The sequence below is a fragment of the Thamnophis elegans genome, chromosome 12, assembly GCF_009769535.1.
Source record: "Thamnophis elegans isolate rThaEle1 chromosome 12, rThaEle1.pri, whole genome shotgun sequence".
Classification (NCBI taxonomy): Eukaryota; Metazoa; Chordata; class Lepidosauria; order Squamata; family Colubridae; genus Thamnophis; species Thamnophis elegans.
Genome location: NC_045552.1, coordinates 1,612,087 through 1,638,422, shown reverse-complemented (window position 1 = coordinate 1,638,422; position 26,336 = coordinate 1,612,087). Strand labels below are relative to the sequence as shown.

The following is a 26,336-nucleotide window of genomic DNA, read 5'->3' as shown; positions in this document are numbered from 1 at the left end:
CATCTTCAAGTCGTCAAGGTTGAGAAACACTGCTCTAGAGGCTTTGGTGCCCCCTGAGCTGAGTGGTTTTCTTGCAGACGTTTCATGACCCAACTGGGTAACATCATCAGTGCTAGGAAGGTGTGGGGTTTGTGGAATAGAGGAAGAAGAGGAAGACTGTGGGGTCCTTGGAGCTCTCTGGGCTTGATAATTTTCTTGCAGACATTTCATGACCCAACTAGGCAACATCATCAGTGCTAAGCTGGAGAATTATACAATACAATATGATAGCAGAGTTGGAAGGGACCTTGGAGGTCTTCTAGTCCAACCCCCTGCCTAAGCAGGAAACCCTATACCGTTTCAGACAAATGGCTATCCAACATCTTCTTAAAGACTTCCAGTGTTGGGGCATCCACAACTTCTGGAGGCAACTTCTGTCCCACTGATTAATTGTCCTCACTGTCAGGAAATCCCTCCTTACTTCTAAGTTGCTTCTCTCCTTGATTAGTTTCCACCCATTGCTTCTTGTTCTGCCCTCAGGTGCTCTGGAGAATAGGTTTGACTCCCTCTTCTTTGGGGCAACCCCTGAGATAATTCTGGGAGTTGAAGTCCCCCAGGCTTAAAGTTGTCAAGGTTGGAGCCCCCTGCTCTATATGGTCATGCCCCCCCCCCCCGGTGAATTAAATTGTAGAAGAGAAACAGGAGGCTCCTCCTCCTGTATCTTGCTTTGTGACGGAAAAGCAGAATTTTTAAAAAAAGCGCCATCATTTCCCCTTCCATTAATAGCCACACTTGTGGCTTGCCTTTTCCCCTTTAAGACAAATAATAATAAAGCTATTTAACGCTGGTCAAAGTCTGCCTGACCTCTGATAGGGTGTGGAAATGCGCGCATGAGCACACACCCCAGATGAAAGAGCAAAAGGTTTACGACCGTTCACTTAGCGACCGTTTGAAGTCCCGGCACTGGGAAAATAGGAACCTACGACCGTGTTTCCCACACTTAACGACCGTTGCACTGTCACTAAGTGACACTGCAACGGCCGTAAGCGTGATCGAAATTCAGGCGCTCAGCAAAGTGGGGACAGGAGTCCGATTCGCTTAACGACCACCTGACTCGCTTAACCGCTGCAGCGATTCACTGTGGCCAAAAGGTTGTAAAATGGGACAGAATTTACTGAGTGAGTGCCTTGTTTAGTAACCATCTCAATTGAGATGGTAAATCAAGGAGCAACGGAATATTCTGCCAAAATATCCTCTTTTTCTTCTTCTGATGGGCGTAAGAGCTGGGTGACTTCAACTCCCATCACCCTGGGCAACTGAGAATTCGTTTTATCAGGGAGGGGTGAGGTTAAACTTGGGTGAAGTCGCGTAAAGAGGAAGCCTGATCTGAGCCATGACTTAAGCGGTTTCTTTATTTCACGTTTTCAGGGACACGGCCGCGCTCGAAGGCATCCAACGGCGGCTTTCAGAGGATCTTTGAAGCTCAGGGTTGAACTGCGGGGTCCTTGGTGGTCTTTAAGCTTGGCGGCCGCCTTGCAGACGTTTCACGACCCCTCTAAGTAACCTCATCAGTGATAGATAGGGAGTGGGGGCAGTGGTGGGATTCAAATAATTTAGCAACCGGTTCTCTGAACCTAATGACCAGCTGGGTAGGCAGGGCTCAGTGGTCATGTGACTGGGTGGGCGTGGCCAACTCAAGGTCACTCGGGTCGATGGGCGATTAGCTGTGACGATGTCGTAAGGGTTAAGCGGAGAGGCAGTTTCTGTAAGGAGGTCAAGAAAGTTTAGGCTAGAAACACTAGAACAGTGTTTCTCAACCTTGGCAACTTGAAGATGTCCGGACTTCAACTCCCAGAATTCCCCAGCCAGCAAATGCTGGCTGGGGGATTCTGGGAGTTGAAGTCTGGACATCTTCAAGTTGCCAAGGTTGAGAAACACTGTCCTAACCACTGCTGGGGAATTCTGGGAGTTGAAGTCCGGACATCTTCAAGTTGCCAAGGTTGAGAAACACTGTCCTAACCACTGCTGGGGAATTCTGTGAGTTGAAGTCCGGACATCTTCAAGTTGCCAAGGTTGAGAAACACTGTCCTAACCACTGCTGGGGAATTCTGTGAGTTGAAGTCCGGACATCTTCAAGTTGCCAAGGTTGAGAAACACTGTCCTAACCACTGCTGGGGAATTCTGTGAGTTGAAGTCCGGACATCTTCAAGTTGCCAAGGTTGAGAAACACTGTCCTAACCACTGCTGGGGAATTCTGGGAGTTGAAATCCGGACATCTTCAAGTTGCCAAGGTTGAGAAACACTGCACTAAAATGCTTCCTTCCTGCCTGCCTTCCTTACAGGATTAGTCCTGCCAAGTGGAAAAAAACAAAATATTTCTTCCAACAATTGGCTCCCTGAACTATTTAGAAAGTTACCAACCGGTCCTCTCGAATAGGTGCGAACCGACTGAATCCCACCACTGGAGTGGGGTGTGTGTGGAGGGAGGAAGAGGACGACTGTGGGAATTCTTGGTGCTTCCTGAGATTAGTGGCTTCCTTGCAGATGTTTCACGACCCAATTAGGTAACATCATCAGTGCCAGAAGGAAATTAGGCTTGCTCCCTTTACATACAAGTATCGCCAGTAATGGTTGGATCACACTTTTCTTCTCGGTGGTCCCTTATTTCGGCTGTTGCTTACTGTTTGGCTAGAGTTGCTCCATCCTTCATTGTGATGTTGTTTACCGCTGGATGATTAATCTACCATTAACCCCGTCTGAAAGACCCCCCACCTCTTCCCACCAAGCCCTTGCAGAACTTATTCCTGAATTTCAAAGGGATGCGGGAAGCAAGGGGAGAACGAAAGCCATCCTCCAAAATGGGAATAAGTGTAATCTTTATTGTCACCGCACTTAAATAAAAACAAAATTGTGGCGCAGTGGTTAAATGCAGCACTGCAGGCTACTTCAGCTGACTGCAGTTCTGCTGTTCGGCTGTTCAAATCTCACCGGCTCAGGGTTGACTCAGCCTTCCATCCTTCCGAGGTGGGTAAAATGAGGACCCGGATTGTGGGGGCCATATGCTGACTCTGGAAACCGCTTAGAGAGGGCTGAAAGCCCTAGGAAGCGGTATATAAGTCTAACTGCTATTGCTATCTATCTATCTATCTATCTATCTATCTATCTATCTATCTATCTATCTATCTATCTATCTATCATCTATCTATCTATCTATCTGAAACGAGGACCCAGACTGTGGGGGGGGGGGGCGATATGCTGACTCTGTAAACCGCTTAGAGAGGGCTGAAAGCTCTATGAAGCGGTATATAAGTCTAACTGCTATTGCTATCTATCTATCTATCTATCTATCTATCTATCTATCTATCTATCTATCTATCTATCTATCTATCATCTATCTATCTATCTATCTATCTATGTGAAATGAGGACCCAGACTGTGGGGGGGGGGGCGATATGCTGACTCTGTAAACCGCTTAGAGAGGGCTGAAAGCCCTATTATTTATTTATTTATTTATTTATTTATTTATTTATTTATTTATTTATTTATTTATTTATTTATTTATTTATTTATTTATTTATTACATTTATATGCCGCCCTTTTCCCCAAAGGGGACTCAGGGCGGCTCACAATTCAATCAGGGAAAGGAGGTACAGACGGGGGCATAAAAAAGACGAGACATAACAATACAAAATTTAAAAACACACAACAACCATACCATTCGAGGAGGGGGGGCAGAAGCTCTTTAGCCCCAGGCCTGTCGGAACAGCCAGGTTTTAAGGGCTTTGCGGAAGGCCTGGACGGTGGTGAGGGTTCGAATCTCCACGGGGAGCTCGTTCCAGAGGGTCGGAGCAGCCACAGAGAAGGCTCTCCTCCGGGTAGTCGCCAGTCGGCATTGGCCGGCGGATGGAATTCGGAGGAGGCCTAATCTGTGGGATCTAATCGGTCTAGTGGAGGTGATTGGCAGCAGGCGGTCTCTCAAGTAGCGATATATAAGTCTAACTGCTATTGCTATTGCTAAAATAACACGCTGGAGTTCATTTTGACTTCACACACACACACACCCAGCCCGGAGTAGAGGGAAATTATCTCATCATTCTCTGGGCCACCTCACCCAACACCTCCACGATGCAGAACGTCTGCGTTGCTAGTTTTCGAAAGGGGATGTGGCTTTGCAACCATCCCTGACTGTGTTTCTGGGCCAAACGGCTCCCATCAGCCCGGCCCAGCCTTTTTGAGTAATGCTCAAAGACGTTTTCCCCCACCCACGTCTTCCCTTCTTGACTTGAGTTCCAGAGCTGTCGCAAGCCCGTGGATGGGTTGCTCAAACTTCTAGCGTTTGCTGACAGAAGAGGAAACCCTGTTGACATCCAGGAGTTTCCTCCATCAGGGGACCGGAGAGAGTCATGCCTTCGGGGGGACTAAGATGCTCAAACTCCCACGGAGAGAGGAGGAGGCTACAGAGAGGGCTTTGAAAAGTAGAATAGAATAGAATAACAGAGTTGGAAGGGACCTTGGAGGTCTTCTAGTCCAACCCCCTGCCTAGGCAGGAAATCCTATACCGTTCCAGACAAATGGCTATCCAACATCTTCTTAAAGACTTCCAGTGTTGGGGCATTCACAACCTCTGGAGGCAACTTCTGTTCCACTGATTAATTGTTCTCACTGTCAGGGAATTCCTCCTTACTTCTAAGTTGCTTCTCTCCTTGATTCGTTTCCACCCATTGCTTCTTGCCTGCCCTCAGGTGCTTTGGAGAATAGCTTGACTCCCTCTTCTTTGTGGCAACCCCTGAGATATTGGAAGGCTGCTATCATGTCTCCCCTAGTCCTCCTTTTCATTAAACTAGACATACCCAGTTCCTGCAACCGTTCCTCGTATGTTTGAGCCTCCAGTCCCCTAATCCTCTTTGTTGCTCTTCTCTGCAATCTTTCTAGAGTCTCCACATCTTTTCTACATCGTGGCGACCAAAACTGAATGCAAATATTCCAGGTGTGGCCTTCCCAAGGCCTTATAAAATGGCATTAACCCTTCACGTGATCTTGATTCTCTTCCTCTGTTGATGCAGCCTAGAACTATGTTGGCTTTTTTGGCAGCTGCTGCACACGGCTGGCTCCCATTTAAATGGTTGTCCACTAGGACTCCAAGATCCCTTTCACAGTTACTACTATTGAGCAAAGTACCACCTATACTGTACCTGTGCATTTCGTTTTTCTTGCCTAAATGCAGAACCTTACATTTTTCAGTGGTTAAGTGGTGTGACTCAACCTCCATCTGTGTGGTGAAAAGGCCCACATTTCCTCCCTCCCTACCCAACAGGACAGTCTTAAGATGAAGGCAATCCCAGTTTGGAAGAAGATGTTCTCCGTTTCCCCCCAGGGCTTCCACTGAGCTCCTCACTCGAAGAGAGGGAGGGATTCATTGAGTTAGCAAGAGGCTTCATGAAATCATGGGATTGGAAATCGGGATAATACTGGTTCGGACAGGTTTGGGCAAACCAGTAGCTCTAACCATCAGCTGGCAGCGAACCGGTTTGCTCTGACGATGAAGTGGGCCCACCCACCCACTCAGCCCTGTGCTTAAGTCCCCTATATCTTCTCAGCTGAGTTGCGCATCAGCTGTTTTCTCCCCAGCGGTAATGCGGAAGGTATTTTTTTATCAAGCGCACGATTACCAAACCGGTTGTTAACCTGGTAGGATGCCCCACTCTGGTTAGAAAGGACCTTAGAGGTCTTCTAGTCCAATCCTCTGCTCTAGCAAGGGAACTATGAACTATATGAGCCGAGGTGGCGCAGTGGTTAGAGTGCTGTACTGCAGGCCACTTCAGCTGACTGCTATCTGCAGTTCGGCGGTTCAAATCTCACCGGCTCAGGGTTGACTCAGCTTTCCATCCTTCCGAGGTGGGTGAAATGAGGACCCAGACTGTGGAGGGAAATATGCTGACTCTGTAAACCGCTTAGAGAGGGCTGAAAGCCCTATGAAGCGGTATATAAGTCTAACTGCTATTGTTATTGCTATTGCTAACTTGCACCATCCGGGATAAATGGCTAGTCAATCTTTTCTTGAAGAACTCCAGCAATGGAGCACCCACATCTCCAGGAGGGCAACCTTGATCATTGCTTCAGGTTGAGGATTTCATGAAAATGTGTCACGCCAACCCTCTCTCTTCCCGGAGGACAGAAGAGCTGCAGACTGTTCTCAGGAGGAGATAATGAATTGTTTATAAACTCTTGGGACTTTTCTTGCAGACTTTTCATTACCCAACTGGGTAACGTCATCCGTGCAGCCCATACACACAGATAAGCAGGGATTAACTCCAGGCAAACGATCTAGCAGAGAAACAATATCTTAATCAAGGAACTAACGAGGGGAAAAGCACACTCCAACCCTCAGAGGTAGGGCCAGCTACTTTATATAAAACAGAGCAAACTCCACACTCGCCAGCACTGATGTTGTTACACAGTTGGGTAATGAAAGGTCTGCAAGAAAAGAAGCTGAGACAGACCTCCCCCCCCCCAAGGATGATGTTACCTAATAGGGTCACTGAAATGTCTGCAAGAAAACGCTCAAGAAGTGGAAGAAAAACTGGAGATCTCTGAGGAGTTACGAAGGCACGAAAAGGGATCAGCTGGTCATTGTAATCCCGGAAATAACCAGAGATAGGTCCTGTTTGTCTGGACTGGCCAAGAACCAGGAGGAATCTGGTGGCATCTTTTCCAGCTAACAAAACTTATTAAAAGTCAGAAGGTTCTGCAAAAGTTTTTGTTAGCTGGAAAAACTACTACCCAAAAGTGCTTCTGATTTCTGATCCGTGGGACACTTGTTGTTAAGGCCAAATGCTTTCTTCTGCTTTTCCCTTTCAGTTCTGGATTTTCTAGTGATGAGAAATAATTCTAAATAGGGGTCAGAAGAACCACGAGTGCAATAGCAATAGTAATAGTTAGACTTATATACTGCTTCATAGGGCTTTCAGCCCTCTCTAAGCGGTTTACAGAGTCAGCATATCGCCCCCAACAATCCGATAGATAGATAGACAGAAAGACAGAGATAGATAGATAGATAGATAGATAGATAGATAGATAGATAGATTGCAATAGCAATAGCAGTTAGACTTATATACCGCTTCATAGGGCTTTCAGCCCTCTCTAAGCGGTTTACAGAGTCAGCATATCGCCCCCAACAACAATCCGGGTCCTCATTTCACCCACCTCGGAAGGATGGAAGGCTGAGTCAACCTTGAGCCTGGTGGGATTTGAACAGCCGAACTGCTGAACTGCAGTCAGCTGAAGTAGCCTGCAGTGCTGCATTTAACCACTGCGCCACCGAAAGGATAAGGTGTTAAGCTTCCACGTGCTTGTCCCTAACTCTGGTCCCAAAAAAATAAAATAATCCACTTCGTCCCCAAATAATCCTAAAACTCCCAGCGAAACATTTGATTTTTTTTTCTTTCAAAGCCAGCCATGTTTTGTTCTCAGTCCCCCCCTCCAAAAAAAACCTGCAATCCCATTTGAATTGGAAAAAAAGATGCTGGGCCAAAAAAAAAAAAAAATCAAATAAAAACAAATGGACCCAGCCAGATTCCTTTGGGAGAAGCTAAGCTGTATTGTGGCCTAGTTAAACTGTGGTGGGTGGTTTTTTTTATTTTTGCAATTTCCCTACTTGAGTTTACGTTGTGGCGTTTCGCAGGGTTTACGAGCCGCCGAGCATCTGGAGATCCCAGAGATTTTTAAAAAATAAAATCTAAGAAATAAGTTAGATGGAGAGATGAAAGTTTATTTTCGATGCTTCCTTTAGGTCTTCAAAACCCATCCAAGTTCTCTGGATCTCTTCCCTGCGACCAGCAGCGTCCTGCCTGAAGTGGTACCCCAAAAAGTGAGCATCACTACTCACACCTGAAGCCAGAGAAGGGCTTTGGAGCCCACGAGGTATCAAGGAAACCCCAGGTGGTTCCCTTGTGTTTCTCCCCGTCCCCTCCCTCCAATTTATCCCCATTTGGAGGCAGAATGGACCTTCCCTTCTCCTGCACCCGAAGCCTCCTCAGATGTCCTCAACGTTTCTCAACGTGGGTTAGAAGACCTCCAAGGTCCCTTCCAACGCGGTCATCCTTCCCCAATCCGCTTTTCCCAAGGAGACGGTCCTTCTGTCCCTGTCGGTTCTTGGACTCCCTCGGGGATGGTGGAGGGGGGCCCTTCCCGCCCGCCTCCCCAGGCCCTTCCTCACTGGCCCCCTTCCCCCCCCTGCCACGGAGCCCCGCATTCCATCATGTTTGAGCAGCAGGGGGGGCGTCTCAGCAGACCGACTGGGCTTGGCTCTCCTGAATCCGCAGCGTGGCCGTCCCTTTGGGTGGGCGAGACCAGCAGGGCCAGCTGAGCCGGTAGCAGAAGATTTGGCGGAGGCTGCGGAAGACGGCGTGGCGGAAGATGATGAAGAGCCACGGGTCCACGATGGGGTTGAGCGCACTCAGGCGGAAGGCCACCATGTCGGACGCCTCGTTGTGGTCCGGATTGATGCCACCGATGTAGGCTCGGATCTAGAGGGCAGGAGGAAGGAAAAGGTTAGGAAAGGAGCTCAGGGAGCACCAGGGACCCCACAGCCCTCCTCCTCCTCCTCCTCTCCACAAACCCCTCTCTCTTCCAGCACTGATGATGTTCCCTAGTTGGGTCATGAAACGTCTGCAAGAAACCCTCCCTAAGTCAGAGAGCATCATGGGCCCCACAGTCCTCCTCCTCCTCCTCCTCCTCCTCCTCCTCCTCTCCACACACCCCACTACCTTCTGCCACTGATAATGTTCTCTACTTAGGTCATTAAATGTCTGCAAGAAAAGAAGCAAGCTCAGAGAGCACCAAGGATTCCTCCTCCTCCTCCTCTTCCTCTTCTTCCTCCTCCTCCCCCTCTTCCTCTTCTTCTTCCTCCTCCTCCTCCTCCTCCTCTTCCTCTTCTTCCTCCTCCTCCTCCTTTCCCTTCTAGCACTGATGATGTTCCCTAGTTGGGCCATGAAACATCTGCAAGAAACCCCCCCAATTCAGAGAGCATCATGGGCCCCACAGTCCTAGTCCTCCTCCTCTTCCTCCTCCTCCTCTTCCTCCTCCTCCTCCTCCTCTCCACACACCCCACTACCTTCTGCCACTGATGATGTTTCCTAGTTGGGCCATGAAACGTCTGCAAGAAACCCCCCCCCCCAATTCAGAGAGCATCATGGGCTCCCCAGTCCTCCTCCTCCTCCTCCTCCTCCTCCTCCTCCTCCTCCTTTCCCTTCTAGCACTGATGATGTTCCCTAGTTGGGCCATGAAACGCCTGCAAGGAAACCACCCAGCTCAGAGGGAAGCCCCTCATTTCAACCCAGAGCTACAAATATTCAAATCCACAACTCTTAAAAAATTGCCCAGCTTGGAGATCCTGGCGGATGTCTTCCCAGATCACTCGAAATCGTTCCAAGCTTTGAGAAAGGACCCCCCCCCCCCCAACCTCACAAGTCAAGGTTCTGGCTTCCGTGGAGGTTCATCTTGAGAGATACGCAGGGTGAATTCGGTCCTCGGTGCAACGAAACCCCTGGAATTTGGGGCTTCTGAAAAATCACCTTTGTTTTTTTCTGATTTTTCACTCTTTTTTTTAAACATTTTGTCGTTGCAACAATCCCATTTCAGCTTCCTGGGTGGGAGGGGTTTGGACTCCCGAATTTTTTTTCCTGAAAAGTTTTGTTTATTTTTATTTTCCTATAAGTAACCACAAGTATACCATTATATCTTAACATACGCTGTTTTGTGTTATCCAATATTATATCAGTTTCTCTTACCATCAACCCACAACTACTCTTATTTGCTCTTCTGCTTTCCACACACCATATTATGCCCTATTTCACCGCCACCCTACTTTCTCCCTCTCTCCTCCTCCCTCCCTCCTTTCTTCCCTCTACCATCCCTCTCTTCTTCCCCTTCTTCTCTCCTCCTCCTCTGTCCTCTTTCCGCTCCTTCTCTCTCTCCTCCTCTTTTCCGCCCTTCTCCTTTCCTCTCTCCAATCCCCTCCCTCCCTCCTTCTCTGCCTTTCTACTTTCTCCACTCAGTTTACATGGGGTATTTAAGATTAATGCGAAGACACTAAGGATGGAGTCCATGTTATTTATAATACCCATGATAGATTTTCAGCCTCGCTTCTATTTTCGTCCCAATTGCTCTGTTCTTCCCCCAAATGAATAGCAGAATTTTTGGTGTTTTTTTTCCTTCTTCAAGAAAATGGAGAGCGATTTTGACCTCTTAACTCGGCTGATTGCAAAAGTCCTGAGAATGGAGGGTGGGAACGGAGGGAGGGGCCCTTCTTGTCCCAAGAGGAAAATTAGGTCTGGAGGGAAGGGGAAAAAAAATGCAGAAGTGCCGGGACACAGGTGGCCCAAATAAGGGGCTCATCCTGAGCCCAGATGTTTCCTCCAGCTGCGCATCCCCTGGCAAGGAGCATCTGGAGTTCTGACCCAGAAAACCACAGGTTGCAAGATCAGTTTGGGTGTCTCAGCCTCTGTGTGTATCCAGGGAAGAAAAATATTTGCAGCTCTGGTTGAACTGTGGGAACCCAACTAGGTAACATCATCAGGGCTAAAAGGGTGTGGGGTTTCTGGAGAGGAGAGGAGGAGGAAGAAGAGGAGGAGGAGGAGGACTGTGGGGTCCTTGGTGCTCTCTGCGCTTGGTGACTTTCTTGCAGATGTTTCATTACCCAACTAGGTAACACCATCAGTGCTAGAAGAGAGGGGGGTTGTGGGGAAGAGGAGGGGAGGAGGAGAATGATGAATGGGAGGAAGAGGAGGAGGAAGAAGAGGGCTGCAGAGTCCTTGGTGCCCTCTGATCTTGGTGGATTTCTTGCAGATGTTTCATTACCCAACTAGGTAACACCATCAGTGCTAGAAGAGAGGGGGGTTGTGGGGAAGAGGAGGGGAGGTGGAGAATGATGAATGGGAGGAAGAGGAGGAGGAAGAAGAGGACTGCAGAGTCCTTGGTGCCCTCTGATCTTGGTGGATTTCTTGCAGATGTTTCATTACCCAACTAGGTAACACCATCAGTGCTAGAAGAGAGGGGGGTTGTGGGGAAGAGGAGGGGAGGTGGAGAATGATGAATGGGAGGAAGAGGAGGAGGAAGAAGAGGGCTGCAGAGTCCTTGGTGCCCTCTGATCTTGGTGGATTTCTTGCAGATGTTTCATTACCCAACTAGGTAACACCATCAGTGCTAGAAGAGAGGGGGGTTGTGGGGAAGAGGAGGGGAGGAGGAGAATGATGAATGGGAGGAAGAGGAGGAGGAAGAAGAGGACTGCAGAGTCCTTGGTGCCCTCTGATCTTGGTGGATTTCTTGCAGATGTTTCATGACCCAACTAGGGAACACCATCAGTTGTAGAAGGGAGTGGGGTTTGTGGAGAGGAAGAAGAGAAGGAGGAGCAGGAAGACTGTGGGGTCCTTGATGCTCTCTGAGCTATGTTTTATTCTTGCAGACGTCTCACGACCCAGCTAGGTAACATCATCAGGGCTAGAACGGAATGTGCACAAAATGGAAGAGAAGGGACATTGTATGACGGAGAAGGGAGGAAAAGGGAAGAGAGTGAAGGAGGAAGACTGTGAGGTCCTTGGTTGCTTTCTTGCACACATTTCATTACCAAACTAGGTAACGTCATCAGTATTAGAAGGGGGGGAGGAGAAGGATGACGACTGTGGGATTCTTGGTGCTCTCTGAGCTTGATGATTTTCTTGCAGAGAATTTACTTAGTTACTTAACAACTGCAATAATTGACCTAACAACTGTGGCCAAAAGGTCCTAAAATTGACTGCAACTTACTTAACAATTCCTTTGCTTAGCGATGGAAGTTTTGCTGCCCACTGTGGTCGTAAGTCGAGGACCGCCTACATAGGACATTGCAAATGGGAGGTGATGATGCTGTCCCCTTCCTGACCTCTATTCTCTTGACGACAAAACCCAGTAAAAATTTGATCCGTGCCCAGGATGCAAAAATTAAGCCAGGCTTTGTAACGGAGGTGGAAATTTACAAGCAGGATGCCTGTTTAAGCAGAGCTTGTATTTATAAATGTTGGTCTGTATTTTTAGCTTGGGTCTGTCTGTCAGAATAAAAAACTCTTCCTTTAAAAAAAACACGAATGGCTGCCCTTAAAAAAAATAATCAAGGAATAGTTATTTTTGGCAGTTTAACTCCACAAGATACTTCATCAAGTTTTACCCAGTTGGAAGAACCTTTGACCAGGTAAAAGGAGACCCAGAACCAGCCAAATAAAGCAAAGAATTAAAGATTTACACAAATTCCCGGCAGAGCAAATGGAAAGTTTTGGGATCCTGACATCGCTTCCCAACTGACCTAAATTCATTAGGAGATTTTCATGTTTCCTAATAATAATGATGATGATGATGATGATGATGATGATGATGATGATGAATGGTATCTATCTATATACCACTTTATATCTATATACAGGTAGTCCTTGGCGTACGACCACAACGAACCCCAAAATTTCTGTTGCTAAAGGAGACAGTTCTTAAAGTGAGTCTTGCCCCGTTTGATGACCTTGCTTCCCACGGTTGTTAAGTGTATCCCTGCTGTTGTTAGGTTAGTAACTTGGTTGTTAAAGAGAATCTGGCTTCCTATATATACAATATACTATATCTTCTACAGTACGTATACGATATTCTACATCTATACCCTCCATCTTTCTTGGAGGATGGGATCTTGGAGTCCTAGTGGACAACCGTTTAAATAGGAGCCAGCCGTGTGTGCAGCAGCTGCCAAAAAAGCCAACACAGTTCTAGGCTGCATCAACAGAGGGAGAGAATCAAGATCAGGTGAAGGGGTAATTCCTTCCGAGGTGGGTGAAATGAGGACCCAGACTGTGGGGGAAATAATGCTGACTCTGTAAACCGCATAGAGAGGGCTGAAAGCCCTATGAAGCGGTATATAAGTCTAACTGCTATTGCTATTGCTATTAATACCACTTTATAAGGTCACACTTGGAATCCTGCGTCCAGTTTTGATCGCCACGATGTAGAAAAGATGTTGGGGACGCTGGAAAGAGTGCAGAGAAGAGCAAGAAAGAGGATTAGGGGACTGGAGGCTAAACCATATGAAGAAGGGTTGCAGGAACTGGGCCTGGCTAGTTTAATGAAAAGAAGGACATGGGGAGAAAAATCCTTGCTGGATGAAACGCAATTTCTTCGGAATGCTGGTTTATAAAGCACTTTTAAAAGCATTCGTAGGGCCTCTTAACAAAGAAATAAAACATATGTTTGGTGGCGTTGCAAATACTGCAGCTGTGTTTTTATAAAGTGCCTTTTTGTAAGGGGGTGTTTTCTTTAAAAAAAAAAACGGGTTTATTTTTTTTATTTAAAAAAAAACAAAAACCCTATCCGAATTCTCCCTTCCATTAAACATCCATCTGATTCTGGATGGAAAAACGGTCCATTAGTCAGCTGTGTTAAGATTCCCCGAGTTCCAAATGGAAAACTGGAGTGGCTTTGCCACTTTGTAAAAATGGAAATAGGGTCTCCTCACAAGTAACTTGGACACCGCAGCTGCCAAAAACCAGCCAAGGCTGCATTAACAGTGGGAGAGAATCAAGATCGCGTGGCGTGTTAATACCCCTTTATAAGGCCTTGGGAAGGCCACGCTTGGAATATTTGCATTCAGTTTTGGTCGCCACGATGTAGAAAAGACGTGGAGACTCTGGAAAGAGGGCAGAGAAGAGCAAGAAAGAGGATTAGGGAGCTAAAACATAAAGAACAGTTGCTGGAATTGGTTGTGTCTCCTTTAACGAAAAGAAGAACCAGTGGGGGCATGATAGCATCTTCCAATATTTGAGGGGCTGCCCCAAAGAAGAGGGAGCCAAGCTATTCTCCAAAGGCCCTGAAGGCAGGACAAGAAGCAATGGGTGGAAACTAATCAAGGAGAGAAGCAACTTGGAAACTAATCAAGGAGAGAAGCAACTTGGAACTAAGGAAAAACTTCCTAAAAGTGGGGAAAAAAACAGTCAGTGGAACTCCTTGCCTCCAGAAGTTGTGGATGCTCCAACTCTGGAAATTTTCCAGAAGAAACTGGGCAGCCATTTGACCAGGATGATAGGTTTCCTGCTTGAGCAGGGGGTTGGACTAGAAGACCTCCAAGGTCCCTTCCAACTCTTGTTATTCTGTCTTTGTTTTAGAAAAATCTTTGCTCCACTTGGAGAAGCAGCTAAGGCTTTCCAGAGAAAAGGCCTCTCGGGATGCTGGTTGAAAAAATGACTAAACTTTGCTTGCCCTCATTCGAGCCTCATTCGTTGGGCTGGCCGACGTAGGATGGGAACCGTAGTGCATCGGATCTTGGCTTGCAAAATTCTTTGCCCCCATTTTGTGAGTCTTTTCCCCCAAGGAATAGAAGGGAATATTCTGGGAAGAGACAGCTGACAAAATAAGCTGAATCAGAAGTTGCAAGAAGACGAGGGTGGAGGACCCATGATAGAAATGACCAGGAAATGGGATTTCTTGGTAGGTTTCTCAGTGTAGGATGAGTGTTTCTCAACTTTGGCCACTTTAAGATGGGTGGACTTCAACTCCCAGAATTCCCCAGACTGATTGGTAATTAATGTGAAAAGAAGTGGACTTCAGGTCCCAGAAGTCCCCAACCAGCATGGCTAGGGAGTTCTGGGAGCTGAAGTCCACCTTTCTTAAAAGCACCGAACTGGGGGATTCTGGGAGTTGAAGTCCACCCCTCCTACAGCACCGAACTGGGGGATTATGGGAGTTGAAGTCCACCCCTCCTACAGCACCGAACTGGGGGATTATGGGAGTTGAAGTCCACCCCTCTTAAAGCACCGAACTGGGGGATTCTGGGAGTTGAAGTCCACCCTTCCTAAAGCATCAAACTGGAGGATTCTGGGACTTGAAGTCCGCCCTTCTTAAAGCACCAAACTGGGGGATTCTGGGAGTTGAAGTCCACCCCTCCTAAAGCATCGAACTGGGGGATTCTGGGAGTTGAAGTCCACCCTTCCTAAAGCACCGAACTGGGGGATTCTGGGAGTTGAAGTCCACCCCTCCTAAAGCACCGAACTGGGGGATTCTGGGAGTTGAAGTCCACCCCTCCTAAAGCACCGAACTGGGGGATTCTGGGAGTTGAAGTCCACCCCTCCTAAAGCACCGAACTGGGGGATTCTGGGACTTGAAGTCCACCCCTCTTAAAGCACCGAACTGGGGGATTCTGGGACTTGAAGTCCACCCCTCCTAAAGCATCAAACTGGGGGATTCCGGGAGTTGAAGTCCGCCCTTCTTAAAGTCACTGAGGTTGAGAAACTTTTCTCCAAAGAAAGGGGGATGCTAGTTGTTATAGACCCCGGGACAGGCTGGCTGGGAGTCTCAGCACTTCTGGAAGGCGCCAGATTCAAGAGTCTCAAAACCTTTGGCCGCTGACCAAGCGGGCTCCGTATGCCAGGCTTGTCGTAAGTCAACGGCTGCATTTTGTCTTGGAGGACAAGCTTGGCCAGCAGCCAATGCGGGACCCAATTAAACTCGATCCCACCGCTCTGGACTGAAAACGGCACTCAACGAAATGCAAGCCTCCCCCCTTCCTCCCCCCCCTTCCTGGGTATCCAATATTGCCCTGCTTTTACAATAAAAAGGACATTTGGCCAGCAACTCTGCAGTGCCTGGCAGTTTTCAGATGGAGATGGGTGCTGAGATGAGAGGAGGGGAAAATTGCCTTCTCCTAGTGCTGGCGTGATTCCCTGGCCCATATTCCACAGCTGGGAGCCAGAGACCGGCAGCAGTTAGAAGTATTTTCCCACCTTCCCTGAGACCACAAGGAGATGCTCTCCGGAGACTGGCGGTCTGGAGTTTTTCCGGTCCTACAGAGCGATAATTACCGCCTTAATGGCTTCCTGGCTTCGTGCGTGCTTTTTCCAATATCTGCAGCATTTGGGGTAACTTTTTTTCCCAGGGATCACAGCAGTTGAAGCCCCCTCCCTTTCTAAGTGCATGGTCCACCCCTCCCCAACAGTCCTGAATCTACGACCTCCGTTGGGCCCAAAACTTGCCTTGCTGAGCGAGGAGGCCGTTCAGGGAGTCATGCCTGATTTTATGACCTTTTTTTTTTGGCCAAGGTTGAGCGAATCACTTCCGTTGTTAAGCGAACCATATGGTCGTTAGGTGAATCCTGCTCCCCCCCCCCCACTGACTTTGCTATGTCGGAAAGAAGCCAGTGGGGGAAATCGCAAGATTCCCCGGACGGTACAACCTTCGTAAATATGTCCTGATTGCCAAGTGCCCCCAATTCTGGGAGGATCCTGAAAACAGTCGTAAGTGTGAGGACTGGTTGTAAGTCACTTTTCCCAGGGGTGCCGTAACTTTGAACAGACGTTAAATTGAATGGCTGTAAGTCGAGAACTATCTGTAATTCTCTTCCTAATATTTATTTACCCCGTATTCTAAAACAGGCTGGCCTCCTTTTTCTGAGCTGGAAACTTGGCGTTAAAATAAAACCAGCCCAGCCTCGATTCTCCCTTTGATCATATGTTGCTCTTTCCCTCCACGAGAAACGCCCACCCCCCAAAAAATCAGGTTGCATGCCGCAAAGCCATGCAACGGAAAAACGGGGGTGGCAAACTTGCTCGGTGCCCTAGAAACTCTTCCTACCCCTAGATGAGGTTGATAAGGCTGCTTGTGATTGAAGGTGGGCAGAGAACATCGGTGCTTTGCACGCACACAAGACCTCAGCTGGTACATGTTAGTTGGCATCTAGTTACAGGCTGGAACAAAACTTGAAATTCAGTTTGGTTCGTGCAAGATTCTTCTCCCATCTCTTGGTTTGGAGAGTTGGATTGGCGGGACTTCCAGCCCATAATATGGGGCAAACCTTTAGAGGGTTTTGCCAAAGAACCCCAGCAAAGGAAACCCTGCCCCCCCAGCCTCAAAATCAGGCAGGTTTGACCCCTTGGCAAGTCGTCTCTTGCCCATTTATCCCTTGTTCTTATTCGACGTCTCTCAATTATTGACACAGCCTGACCCAAACAGCCTTTTGTGCTAACGTATCACACGCTGTTGGTTTTCCGTCGCGCCAGTCATGTACAACAGCCTTCTACCATCCTGTTTTAGCCGGATCCTAAGGAGCGGCGGGTTGGAACTGCCTGGCATTGGATGGCAAGAGGGCAAAGGCAGGCCTTTGAATACGATAGACTGGAACCACGGGGCCATTTCTAACAAAAACGAAATTCAGCGTAGAGGAAGTTTTACATTTTAGGCAAGAAAAACCCAACGCACAGGTGCAGACTGGATGTCACATGGCTCAACAAGTAGTAATTGCGAGAGGGATACTGGATTCCTAGTAGATGATCACTTAAAGGGGAGCCAGCAGTCTGAGGCAGCAGCCAAAAACGCCAATTTGATTTATTGCATTTCGATTTGATTGATGCAATGCAATCCTAGGCTGCATAAAAACAGAGGGAGGGAATCAAGACCGCGTGGCGTGTTAGCACCACTTTATAATGCCATGGTAAGGCCAGCCTTGATGTACGGCGTCCAGCTTTGGTTGCCACGAGGCAAAAAAAAAGATGTTGAGACTCTGGAAAGAGTGCAGAGAAGAGCAACAAAGAGGATTAGTCTAAAACATACAAAGAACTGTTGCGGGAATTGGGTATGTCTTAATGAAATGAAGGGGTGATTGCAGAGGTGGGTTCCTACCAGTTTGCACCTATTCGGTAGAACCGCTGTTCGTCAAATCTACCGAACCGGTTTAGAAGAGGTTCCACCAGTGGACCCGGAAAGCAGGCCACACCTAACAGAAGAGGCTCCACAAGTTTTTGAAACCCACCACTGACACACACACACATACACACACATACACTCAAACACACAGAGAGAGAGAAAGAGAAAAAGAAAGAAAGGAAGGAAGGAAGAAAGAAAATAAAAAAGAAAAAAGAAAGAAAAAGTGAGAGAGAGAGAGATGAAAGAAAAAAAGGAAAAAGGGACAGAGAGACAAAAGGAAGGAAAGAGAGAGAGAGAGAGGGAGAGAGAGAGAGAGAGAGAGGGAGAGAAAACACATGGCCGACAAGCCACTCCCACAAAGGAGGCCACACCCACAGAGTAGGTTCGAAAAAAATTTGAAACCCACCACTGACACACACACACATACACACTCACACACTCAAACACAGAGAGAGAGAGAAAGAGAAAGAAAGGAAGAAAGAAAAAAAGAAAAAAGAAAGAAAAAGTGAGAGAGAGAGAGATGAAAGAAAAAAAGGAAAAAGGGACAGAGAGACAAAAGGAAGGAAAGAGAGAGAGAGAGAGAGAGAGAAAGAGAAAGAAAGGAAGAAAGAAAAAAAGAGAAAGAAAGAAAGAAAGAAAGAAAGAAAGAAAGAAAGAAAGAAAGAAAGAAAGAAAGAAAACACATGGCTGGCAAGCCACTCCCACAAAGGAGGCCACACCCGCAGAGTAGGTTCGAAAACATTTTGAAACCCACCACTGGGCGATTGGTAGTAGTCTTCCAATATTTGAGGGGCTGCCCCAAAGAAGAGCACCTAAAGGCAGGGCAAGAAGCAACGGATGGAAACTAATCAAGGAGAGAAGCAATTAAGGAGAAATTTCCTGATCGCGAGAACAATTCATCCGTGGAACAGCTTGCCACCAGAAGCTGTGGGTGCTCCAATACTGGAAGTTTTCAAAAAAAAAAAAATTGGACAACTATTTGTCTGTAATGGTCTCCTTCTTGAGCTGGGGGTTGGACTAGAAGATCTCCAAGGTCCCTCTGCTATTCTGTTATTGGAGGAATATAAAACCACCTTGACAACGTCAAGACTTGTGGACTTCAAACTCCCAGAATTCCCCAGCCAGTAGAAATTGAAGATACAGGATGAAGTCAAAACTCGGCTTAATTTCACGCCCATAAAGCTTCCCTAGATATCAGCTGCTCCACCCCGCAGTGTACACGATTTCCTATTTTGAACTGCCCATAATTTACAACTTGGAGGATTCTTCTTTAAAAAAAAAAGATGGCTGCCATCTTGACTTTTCTGCCCTCCCTCGCATCTTTCTCAACCAGGAGGCCATTAGCCAACATTGAGAAGACGAGGCTCTGTTTTTCCAAAGCCTCTTTTTCGCTTCGTCAGATTTGCAAATTGCAAATTAAAACGAAGCTTTTGGTTTTATTAACGTGCCTCCTTGCAGTTCCAGAGAAATCGAAGGGAAGATAAAAGCGAAAAGACAAGATTAAACTTAAAAGCTGCCACCCCTGCCTTGTTTACATACTGAGGTGAACATGGATAAGCTCCGAATGGCCCAGGATTCGGGTGCATTTTTCTATTACGTAAAGCATTTCTACCTAATTTGGGCTCAGCTTTAATAACGGGACCTTCCAGAGAACACGAAACTGCCTTAAATATTGACACCTTTCTGAAGTGGCACCTCCTTCCTTCCTTCCTGTGCATTTGAAAAGAATGAGGTTGACAATGAATTTAAGAGAAGCAAAGCTGGGGGACTCTTCAACTGCCAAATCTTTGGCTTTCCTTGTTTATCCCTCTCTAGTCAATTTTAAAAGGCATCCAGCTTCTGAAAATAATCCTGTTTAATCCAAGAGCTCTCCTGGTCAATTTCTCAAGCTGTTCTGGTCAATTTCTTGAGCTTTCTGGTCAATTTCTCAAGCTGTTCTGGTCAATTTCTTGAGCTGTTCTGGTCAATTTCTCAAGCTCTTCTAATCAATTTCTTGAGCTCTTCTAGTCAATTTCTCGAGCTCTTCTAGTCAATTTCTCAAGCTGTTCTGGTCAATTTCTTGAACTCTTCTAGTCAATTTCTTGAGCTTTCTGGTCAATTTCTCAAGCTCTTCTAGTCAATTTCTTGAACTCTTCTAGTCAATTTCTCAAGCTCTTCTAGTCAATTTCTTGAACTCTTCTAGTCAATTTCTCAAGCTCTTCTAGTCAATTTCTTGAACTCTTCTAGTCAATTTCTTGAGCTGCTCTGGTCAATTTCTTGAGCTGTCTGGTCAATTTCTCAAGCTCTTCTAGTCAATTTCTCGAGCTCTTCTAGTCAATTTCTCAAGCTGTTCTGGTCAATTTCTTGAGCTTTCTGGTCAATTTCTCAAGCTCTTCTAGTCAATTTCTTGAACTCTTCTAGTCAATTTCTCGAGCTGTTCTAGTCAATTTCTCGAGCTGTTCCGGTCAATTTCACAGCACCCAGAAGAAAATTCCTTTTGTTCTTCAACAGCAGCAGCTGGGCATATCACAGAAAACCCCAAAACCCTCAAGGAAGAAAGGAGGCATTTCAAAACTTAGGAGTCCTGTATTCCTTGGTAAATTATGCCAAGGGTAACCTTGGGAATGTTTGTTTTTTTAAAAGTCACACTCTCCAATCAAAATCCTGCTTCTTTCTAATGTGCACATTGCACGTAACCATCCCAATCCGAATAGCAGTTGGAAGGGACCTTGGAGATCTTCTAGTCCAACCCCCTGCTCAAGCAGGAAACCCTAACGGTTGTCCAATCTATTCTTTAAAAAACAAACAAACATGAAAGCATCTTCCATTACACATTATAGAAAGTGTGTCCGTCAGATACAAAATTTCTGTGCCTCCCTTCCCCAGTCATCACTTGCAATTCATACCAAATCACATATTTTTAAATCAAATATATATATATATATATATATATATATATATATATATATATATATATATATATATATATATATATTACTATTATTGTACCTCAACCTTCATTTGACTATAATTGCTTTTACATCCTTTTATATGAAATATTCTAAATCTAAACTATATAATGGCATTCCATTAGATCTTCCTAAAAACATCCAATAACGTTACATCTTTATAACATGTCCAATCTATTCTTGAAAACCTCCAGTCTTGGAGCATTCTGAAGACAAGTTGTTTCACTGATTAATTGTCAGTTTTAGGAAATTTATCCTTAGTTCCATGTTGCTTCTCTCCTTGATTAGTTTCCACCCATTGCTTCTTGTTCTGCCCTCTGGTGCCTTGGAGAATAGCTTGACTCCCTCTTCTTTGTGGCAACCCCTGAGATATTGGAAGACTGCAATCATATCTCCCCTAGTCCTTCTTTTCATTAAATTACAATACAATACAATACAATAGCAGAGTTGGAAGGGACCTTGGAGGTCTTCTAGTCCAACCCCCTGCCTAGGCAGGAAACGCTATACCGTTTCAGACAAATGGCTATCCAACATCTTCTTAAAGACTTCCAGTGTTGGGGCATTCACAACTTCTGGAGGCAACTTCTGTTCCACTGATTCATTGTTCTAACTGTCAGGAAATTTCTCCTCAGTTCTAAGTTGCTTCTCTCCTTGATTAGTTTCCACCCATTGCTTCTTGTTCTGCCCTCTGGTGCCTTGGAGAATAGTTTGACTCCCTCTTCTTTGGGGCAGCCTCTGAGATATTAGAAGACTGCTATCATGTCTCCCCTGGTCCTTCATTAATCTAGAGACACACCCAATTCTTGCAGCCGTTCTTCATATGTTTTAGCTTCCAGATCCCTAAAATATATGACAAATAGTTGCAGGAACTGGATATGTCTAATCTAAGGAAGAGAAGGACCAGGGGTGGCACGATAGCATCTTCCCATATTTAAGGGGCTGTCACAAAGACGACTTTGGGAGTGGGTGGGAATCAACCTATCTTGGCCTTTGGACCTCTTCTGCAAACATTCCCGTTAAGCCCCCGTGGTTAGGATTCCGGGCACGCAATTGTTCCCCTTTGTGTCTCTGTTTGACAACTGTGCCACGTTGCGCAAAAATGCCCGTTTTTGGGTAAGACTTTGGCCCTTCCCTCTTGTCGTGCTTCCTGACTGACCTTGAGATGAAAGACTTTTGTGTTCCTTCCACTTCCCCCTTTAATTTGCGGCTTTCTCACACATGTTTTTCTGTTCTGTTTTCTCCATCCTGTTGATTTTTGATGGCGAGCCATCCTGAACGTTAATTTTAATTATGGAAGAGAGGACAGGAAAGTGGCTTTTAAGACGAAAGAATCACCAACAACGTGATGAGCATTTCATAACGCAGCATCTGTCTTAAAACTGGGGAAGAGAGTTTTGACCAAGGCAGTGCAGAACGAGGATGGTTTTCTGCGTCCATCCCCAGCAAAATGGTACAGTTAGTCCTTGAACTTACAACCCTTCATTTAGCGACGGTTCCAAGTGACAACAGCACTCCTCCCGCTGACCAACCGTCCTGGCATCCCCACGGTCAAGTGACCAAAAATTTGGGTGTTTGGCAACCGGCATAAATGGATGACTTCCTGGCTGGGGAATTCTGGAAATTGGAGACCACCTGTCTTAAAATTGGCAATATTGAGGAAGGCGGCTCTAAATGAATAAATAACTCCATTGCGAAGGCTATAAACCTGAAAATGGGCAAGTGTGGAATTGAAAATGTGGGGTGGGGGTGAGGAAGGAAGGAAGGAGGAGGAAGGAAGGAGGAGGAGGTGGAGAAGAGGAATAATAATGAGTAGAAGATACACATCATAAACCAATTGCTAATTGTTCTATTGGGGAGAAGGAAGAAGAGGAAGGAAGGAAGGGATGGAGGGAGGAAGAAAGAACAAGGAAAGAAGGAAGGAAGGAAGAAAAAGAAGGAGAAAGGAAAGAAAGGAAGGAAAGAGAGAGAGAAAGAAAGAGAAAGAAAGAAAGAAAGAAAGAGAAAGAAAGAAAGAAAGAAAGAAAGAAAAAGATGTCAAAAAGAGAAAGGGTCATATCTTTATATTTTCTGGCTTATTTCTGAACAATTTTTCTCCCTTTCTCCAGAAATGTCCCCTCTTTTAATCAAGACAAGCAACCGGGCGTTATCCAAAACTGGGGAGGGGGAACCCCAATGATTGTTGCAAAAAATCTGCCGAGTACCTCGGCATTTACCTAACCCCGGCTGATGAACCTTGCGGGGGAAAAAATAAGAACATCCGCCTTGCTATCTCCCTGCTACTGATGGGAGAAATTGCTGACAACTCACCCACATACTTAGGCAAGGGGCACCGGGACCCCAGATGTTGGGGGGGGGCAGGAGGACAAAGAGAAAGCAGGGAAATTCAGCTTACCAAGAATCTCTTTTTTATTGTAGACAAGGATGTGTGTAAGCAGGAGTGGTTGAAGGACAGATGGTTGCCCCTAGGCAAGGGTTCTATGTCCAAGAGAGAAGAAAGTTTTCCAAGCTATATTCGAGAATATATATTTACATCTCTAGAAAGTGTCGCTTAGGATAGTGAGATGGGTAGCATATACCGTATTTTTCCGGATTATAAACCGCACCGGGGTATAAGACGCACCAAGATTTCAAAGAAGGAAGTAAGAAAAAAAAAGGTTTTGTCCTCCTTGGCCCCCAGGAACACTCTGCAGGCTTCAGCAGGGCTGGGGAAAGGCAAAAATGCCCCCGTTTTTGCAAAAAATGGGTGGAAAATGGGCCGTTTTTCTCAAAAACTGCAGAAGCCTGCAGAGTGCTTCTGGGGGCTGGGGGAAGGCAAAAATGTCCCTGTTTTTATGAAAAATGGGGCATTTTTTATTCATTTTTTGTGGGGCTTCAGGAAGCCAAAAATGTATTTGGTGTATAAGACGCACCAACATTTCCATGCCTGTTTAGGGGGGAAAGATGCGTCTTATACTCCGAAAAATGTGGTACATTTAATAAGTAAATATACGCTTCTATCCTAGGGCAGTAACTATATTGAAATCTACGGCAAAGTGCAATATTAATGCAATATCGGGTTTTCAATTCTAATTAGACAGCATGTGAAGGACGTGTGTCTGCGTTTTTATTTTTATAGTTGTATATTGAAGATGCCGTTTAATTTCGTTGTATGAGGTGCGGTGACAATAAACTAAAGTAAACTAAATATATGCATAGATACAAGTAATCCTTGACTTACAAACACAATGGAAACTGTTGTTAAGCGAGACACTTGTTAAGTGAGTTTTGTCTCCCTTTTTAAAAAATTCACTCATCAATTCATTGTTTAATTCACTTTGCCCCGTTTTTAATTTCACTGAGCGCTGAAAGTTGGATAATCCTACACCTTCCCCCCATCCTAGGGTTAAAATTCGTGCGTCAAAACGCTTCGTTTTTGGATTTCGGTCTTAACAAACTGGCTCCACGTTAAGCCTTTCCCTGCAAAAGATTGTCAAGTGACGCTTTTGGACAGGGTGAAAATATTTCCCATTTCTCGCCGCCCTGAAAGAGGGGACAACACACGCTTGTTATTCCTTTCTTGAAAGGGCGCTTCTTCTCCGCCAGAGAGACAGAGGCTGGCAGAAGGGATTGAAGAAGGAAGAATGCAGATTGTCCTGTTCTCCCCCACCCGCCACCCTGATTCTGGGGTATTATATACTTCAAAAAAAAGGGGGGGGGAGAGAGATGGCATCAAAGGAAAACAAGGCAAGAGGTAAGGCCGGCTTTCCGTGGTTGGACTCTTGATGATAATAGTGGCTCTTGGGAAGGAAGTCACAGAGAAGCGGCAGAGGCTATTAAAAAAAGGGTCTTGGGAAGGAGAAGGATCTGCTCCCGGCTGGTAAAACCATTTTTTCTGGAATCTCTCCTCCACAATGCCGGCTCTGGGCTGCATCGAACAAGATACGATGAGCAGGCATTGGGCTGATGGAAGATTTCAAAGGAAGGATGGTGCCACCACGCCTTAGGCCAGGAAAGTGTTCCTCAACATTGGCCACAGGAAGATGGGTGGGTTTCCAACTCCCAGAATTCCCAGGCACCATTCTAAGGACCTTTTTAAAGATGGGTGGGCTTCCAACTCCCAGAATTCCCCATGGACAAGTCCCTGCGGTTTCCCTGGCAAGGTTTGTCCTAAGCGTATTACCATTACCTCCTTCCTAGGGCTGAGAGAAAGTGCCTGGCTCAGAGTCACCCGGCTTGGCTTTGCGCCTTAAGCAGAACTAGAACTCCCAGCCTCCCGCTTTCTAGTCTGACACTTTCACCAGGGCACCAAACTCTCTCTTTCCCCAGGAATTCCCCATCTCTTCCAACACAGGATGTGGAGCGGAGGCAGCCCCCCCCCACCCTTTACGTGAGCCCTTCCACCGGGCTGCCGACTGCACCCGTCGGGGGTGCCGCACCTACCGTGAGGGGCAACGTGCAGATGACGAAGATGACCGTCATGAGAGCGAGGAAGATCAGATAGTCCACCTCCTCCTCCCCTCGGCTGAACCAGCTCTTCTTCCGGCGCTGGCTGGTGCCCAGGGACCCCCTCCGGCGATGCCTCTGTTTTTGGTACATCTGGCAGAGGCTGACGATGACCAGGCCGTTGCAGAGGAAGATGGCCACGATTAGGAGGGCCATGACGGTGGCGTAGGACAGGGAGAAGGCCACGTCCCTGTAGCCCACCACCATATCCTTGTCCATCTCGACGAAGCACCAGGTGCCCGGGCAGTACTGCTTAAACTTGCCCACCTTCAGGAAGGGCAGGGCGCAGAAGAGGCCGCTGAAGACGTAGGTGAGGGGCAGGCAGAGCTTGACCCACCGCCGGACGGGGTGCTGCGAGTAGACGTAGGGGTAGCTGATGGCCAGGCACCGCTCCACCGCCATGGCGCAGAGGAGAAACATGGCGGCCAGGCTGAAGTACATCATGGAGAAGGCGAAGAGGTTGCACAGCCAGTCCCGGCCCCCCGCCATGCCCACCAGCGTGGAGTTGCAGGAGTAGGCTATGAAGACCAGAGGGGAGACCACGCAGGTGCCCGCCAGGTCCGTGACCACCAAGCCGGTCACCAGGATGCAGAAAGACGAGGTCTTGGCTCTCTGTTCTTTCTGGTGGACGCCCAGAATGGCCAAGGCTGCCAAGTTACCCACCACCCCGGCCGCAAACATGAAGGAGCTGAGGGTGGGGTTGCTGTCCGTCTGCAGGGCGGTGAGGTTGCTGCACTGGCGGGGCAGGCTGCCAGGGAAGCCGGGGCTCCGAGTCGGGCACATTGGCACGATGGGGGGGGGGGAGACCACCCTGCCAGGAACCTGGAGGGGGAGGGAGCCCCCCAAGCTGCTTCTGTTGTCCAGAGGAGAGCTTGGAGAAAGGTCAAGAAAGCAGCAGCCGGAGAGTCAGAAGCAGCAAGAAAACGGACTCCTAGTGGGAGAGCTCCTCACTGAGGACTAGCAGCTTGACAGCATCCCACCCGGGAAGGAGAAGAGCGGAATACCTGCGCCTATTGGAAGACAGAAAGCAGAAGTCCGCTCCTGGGGCGTTCCCACTTTCCTCCGGCGGTTGGGGTCCGGGTGGGGTGGGGGGCTCCGTCCCAAAGGGTGGCTGGGCCGGTGGTCGTCTCCTCCGCCTCTTCTGGGCTGGCCGGGAGGGTCGGAGGGACCCGCGAGCATCCGAGCCGTCCGGCGCTGCCTGCAGAAGCGGCGGGGCTGAGCTGCGGCAAC

General features: G+C 47.2%; 1 protein-coding gene across 1 annotated transcript; it reads right to left on the bottom strand.

Moving 5' to 3' along the window:
* Positions 1-7,764: 7,764 nt before the first annotated feature.
* PTGIR (prostaglandin I2 receptor) lies at positions 7,765-26,291 on the bottom strand. Its single transcript, XM_032227356.1, has 2 exons — positions 25,044-26,291; positions 7,765-8,504 (listed from the first exon to the last, which is right to left on the bottom strand). Exons 1-2 carry the CDS (start codon positions 25,887-25,889, stop codon positions 8,262-8,264), a joined length of 1,089 nt encoding a protein of 362 aa, XP_032083247.1. The 5' UTR covers positions 25,890-26,291; the 3' UTR covers positions 7,765-8,261.
* Positions 26,292-26,336: the final 45 nt, after the last annotated feature.

Bases quoted from the DNA above. Each gene is read 5' to 3' on its own strand.
- PTGIR (XM_032227356.1), bottom strand. From the start codon at position 25,889: ATGTGCCCGACTCGGAGCCCCGGCTTCCCTGGCAGCCTGCCCCGCCAG. The intron at 8,505-25,043 runs GTAGGTGCGGCA...CCTGCCCTCTAG, and splicing joins TCTGCACGTTGCCCCTCACG to ATCCGAGCCTACATCGGTGG.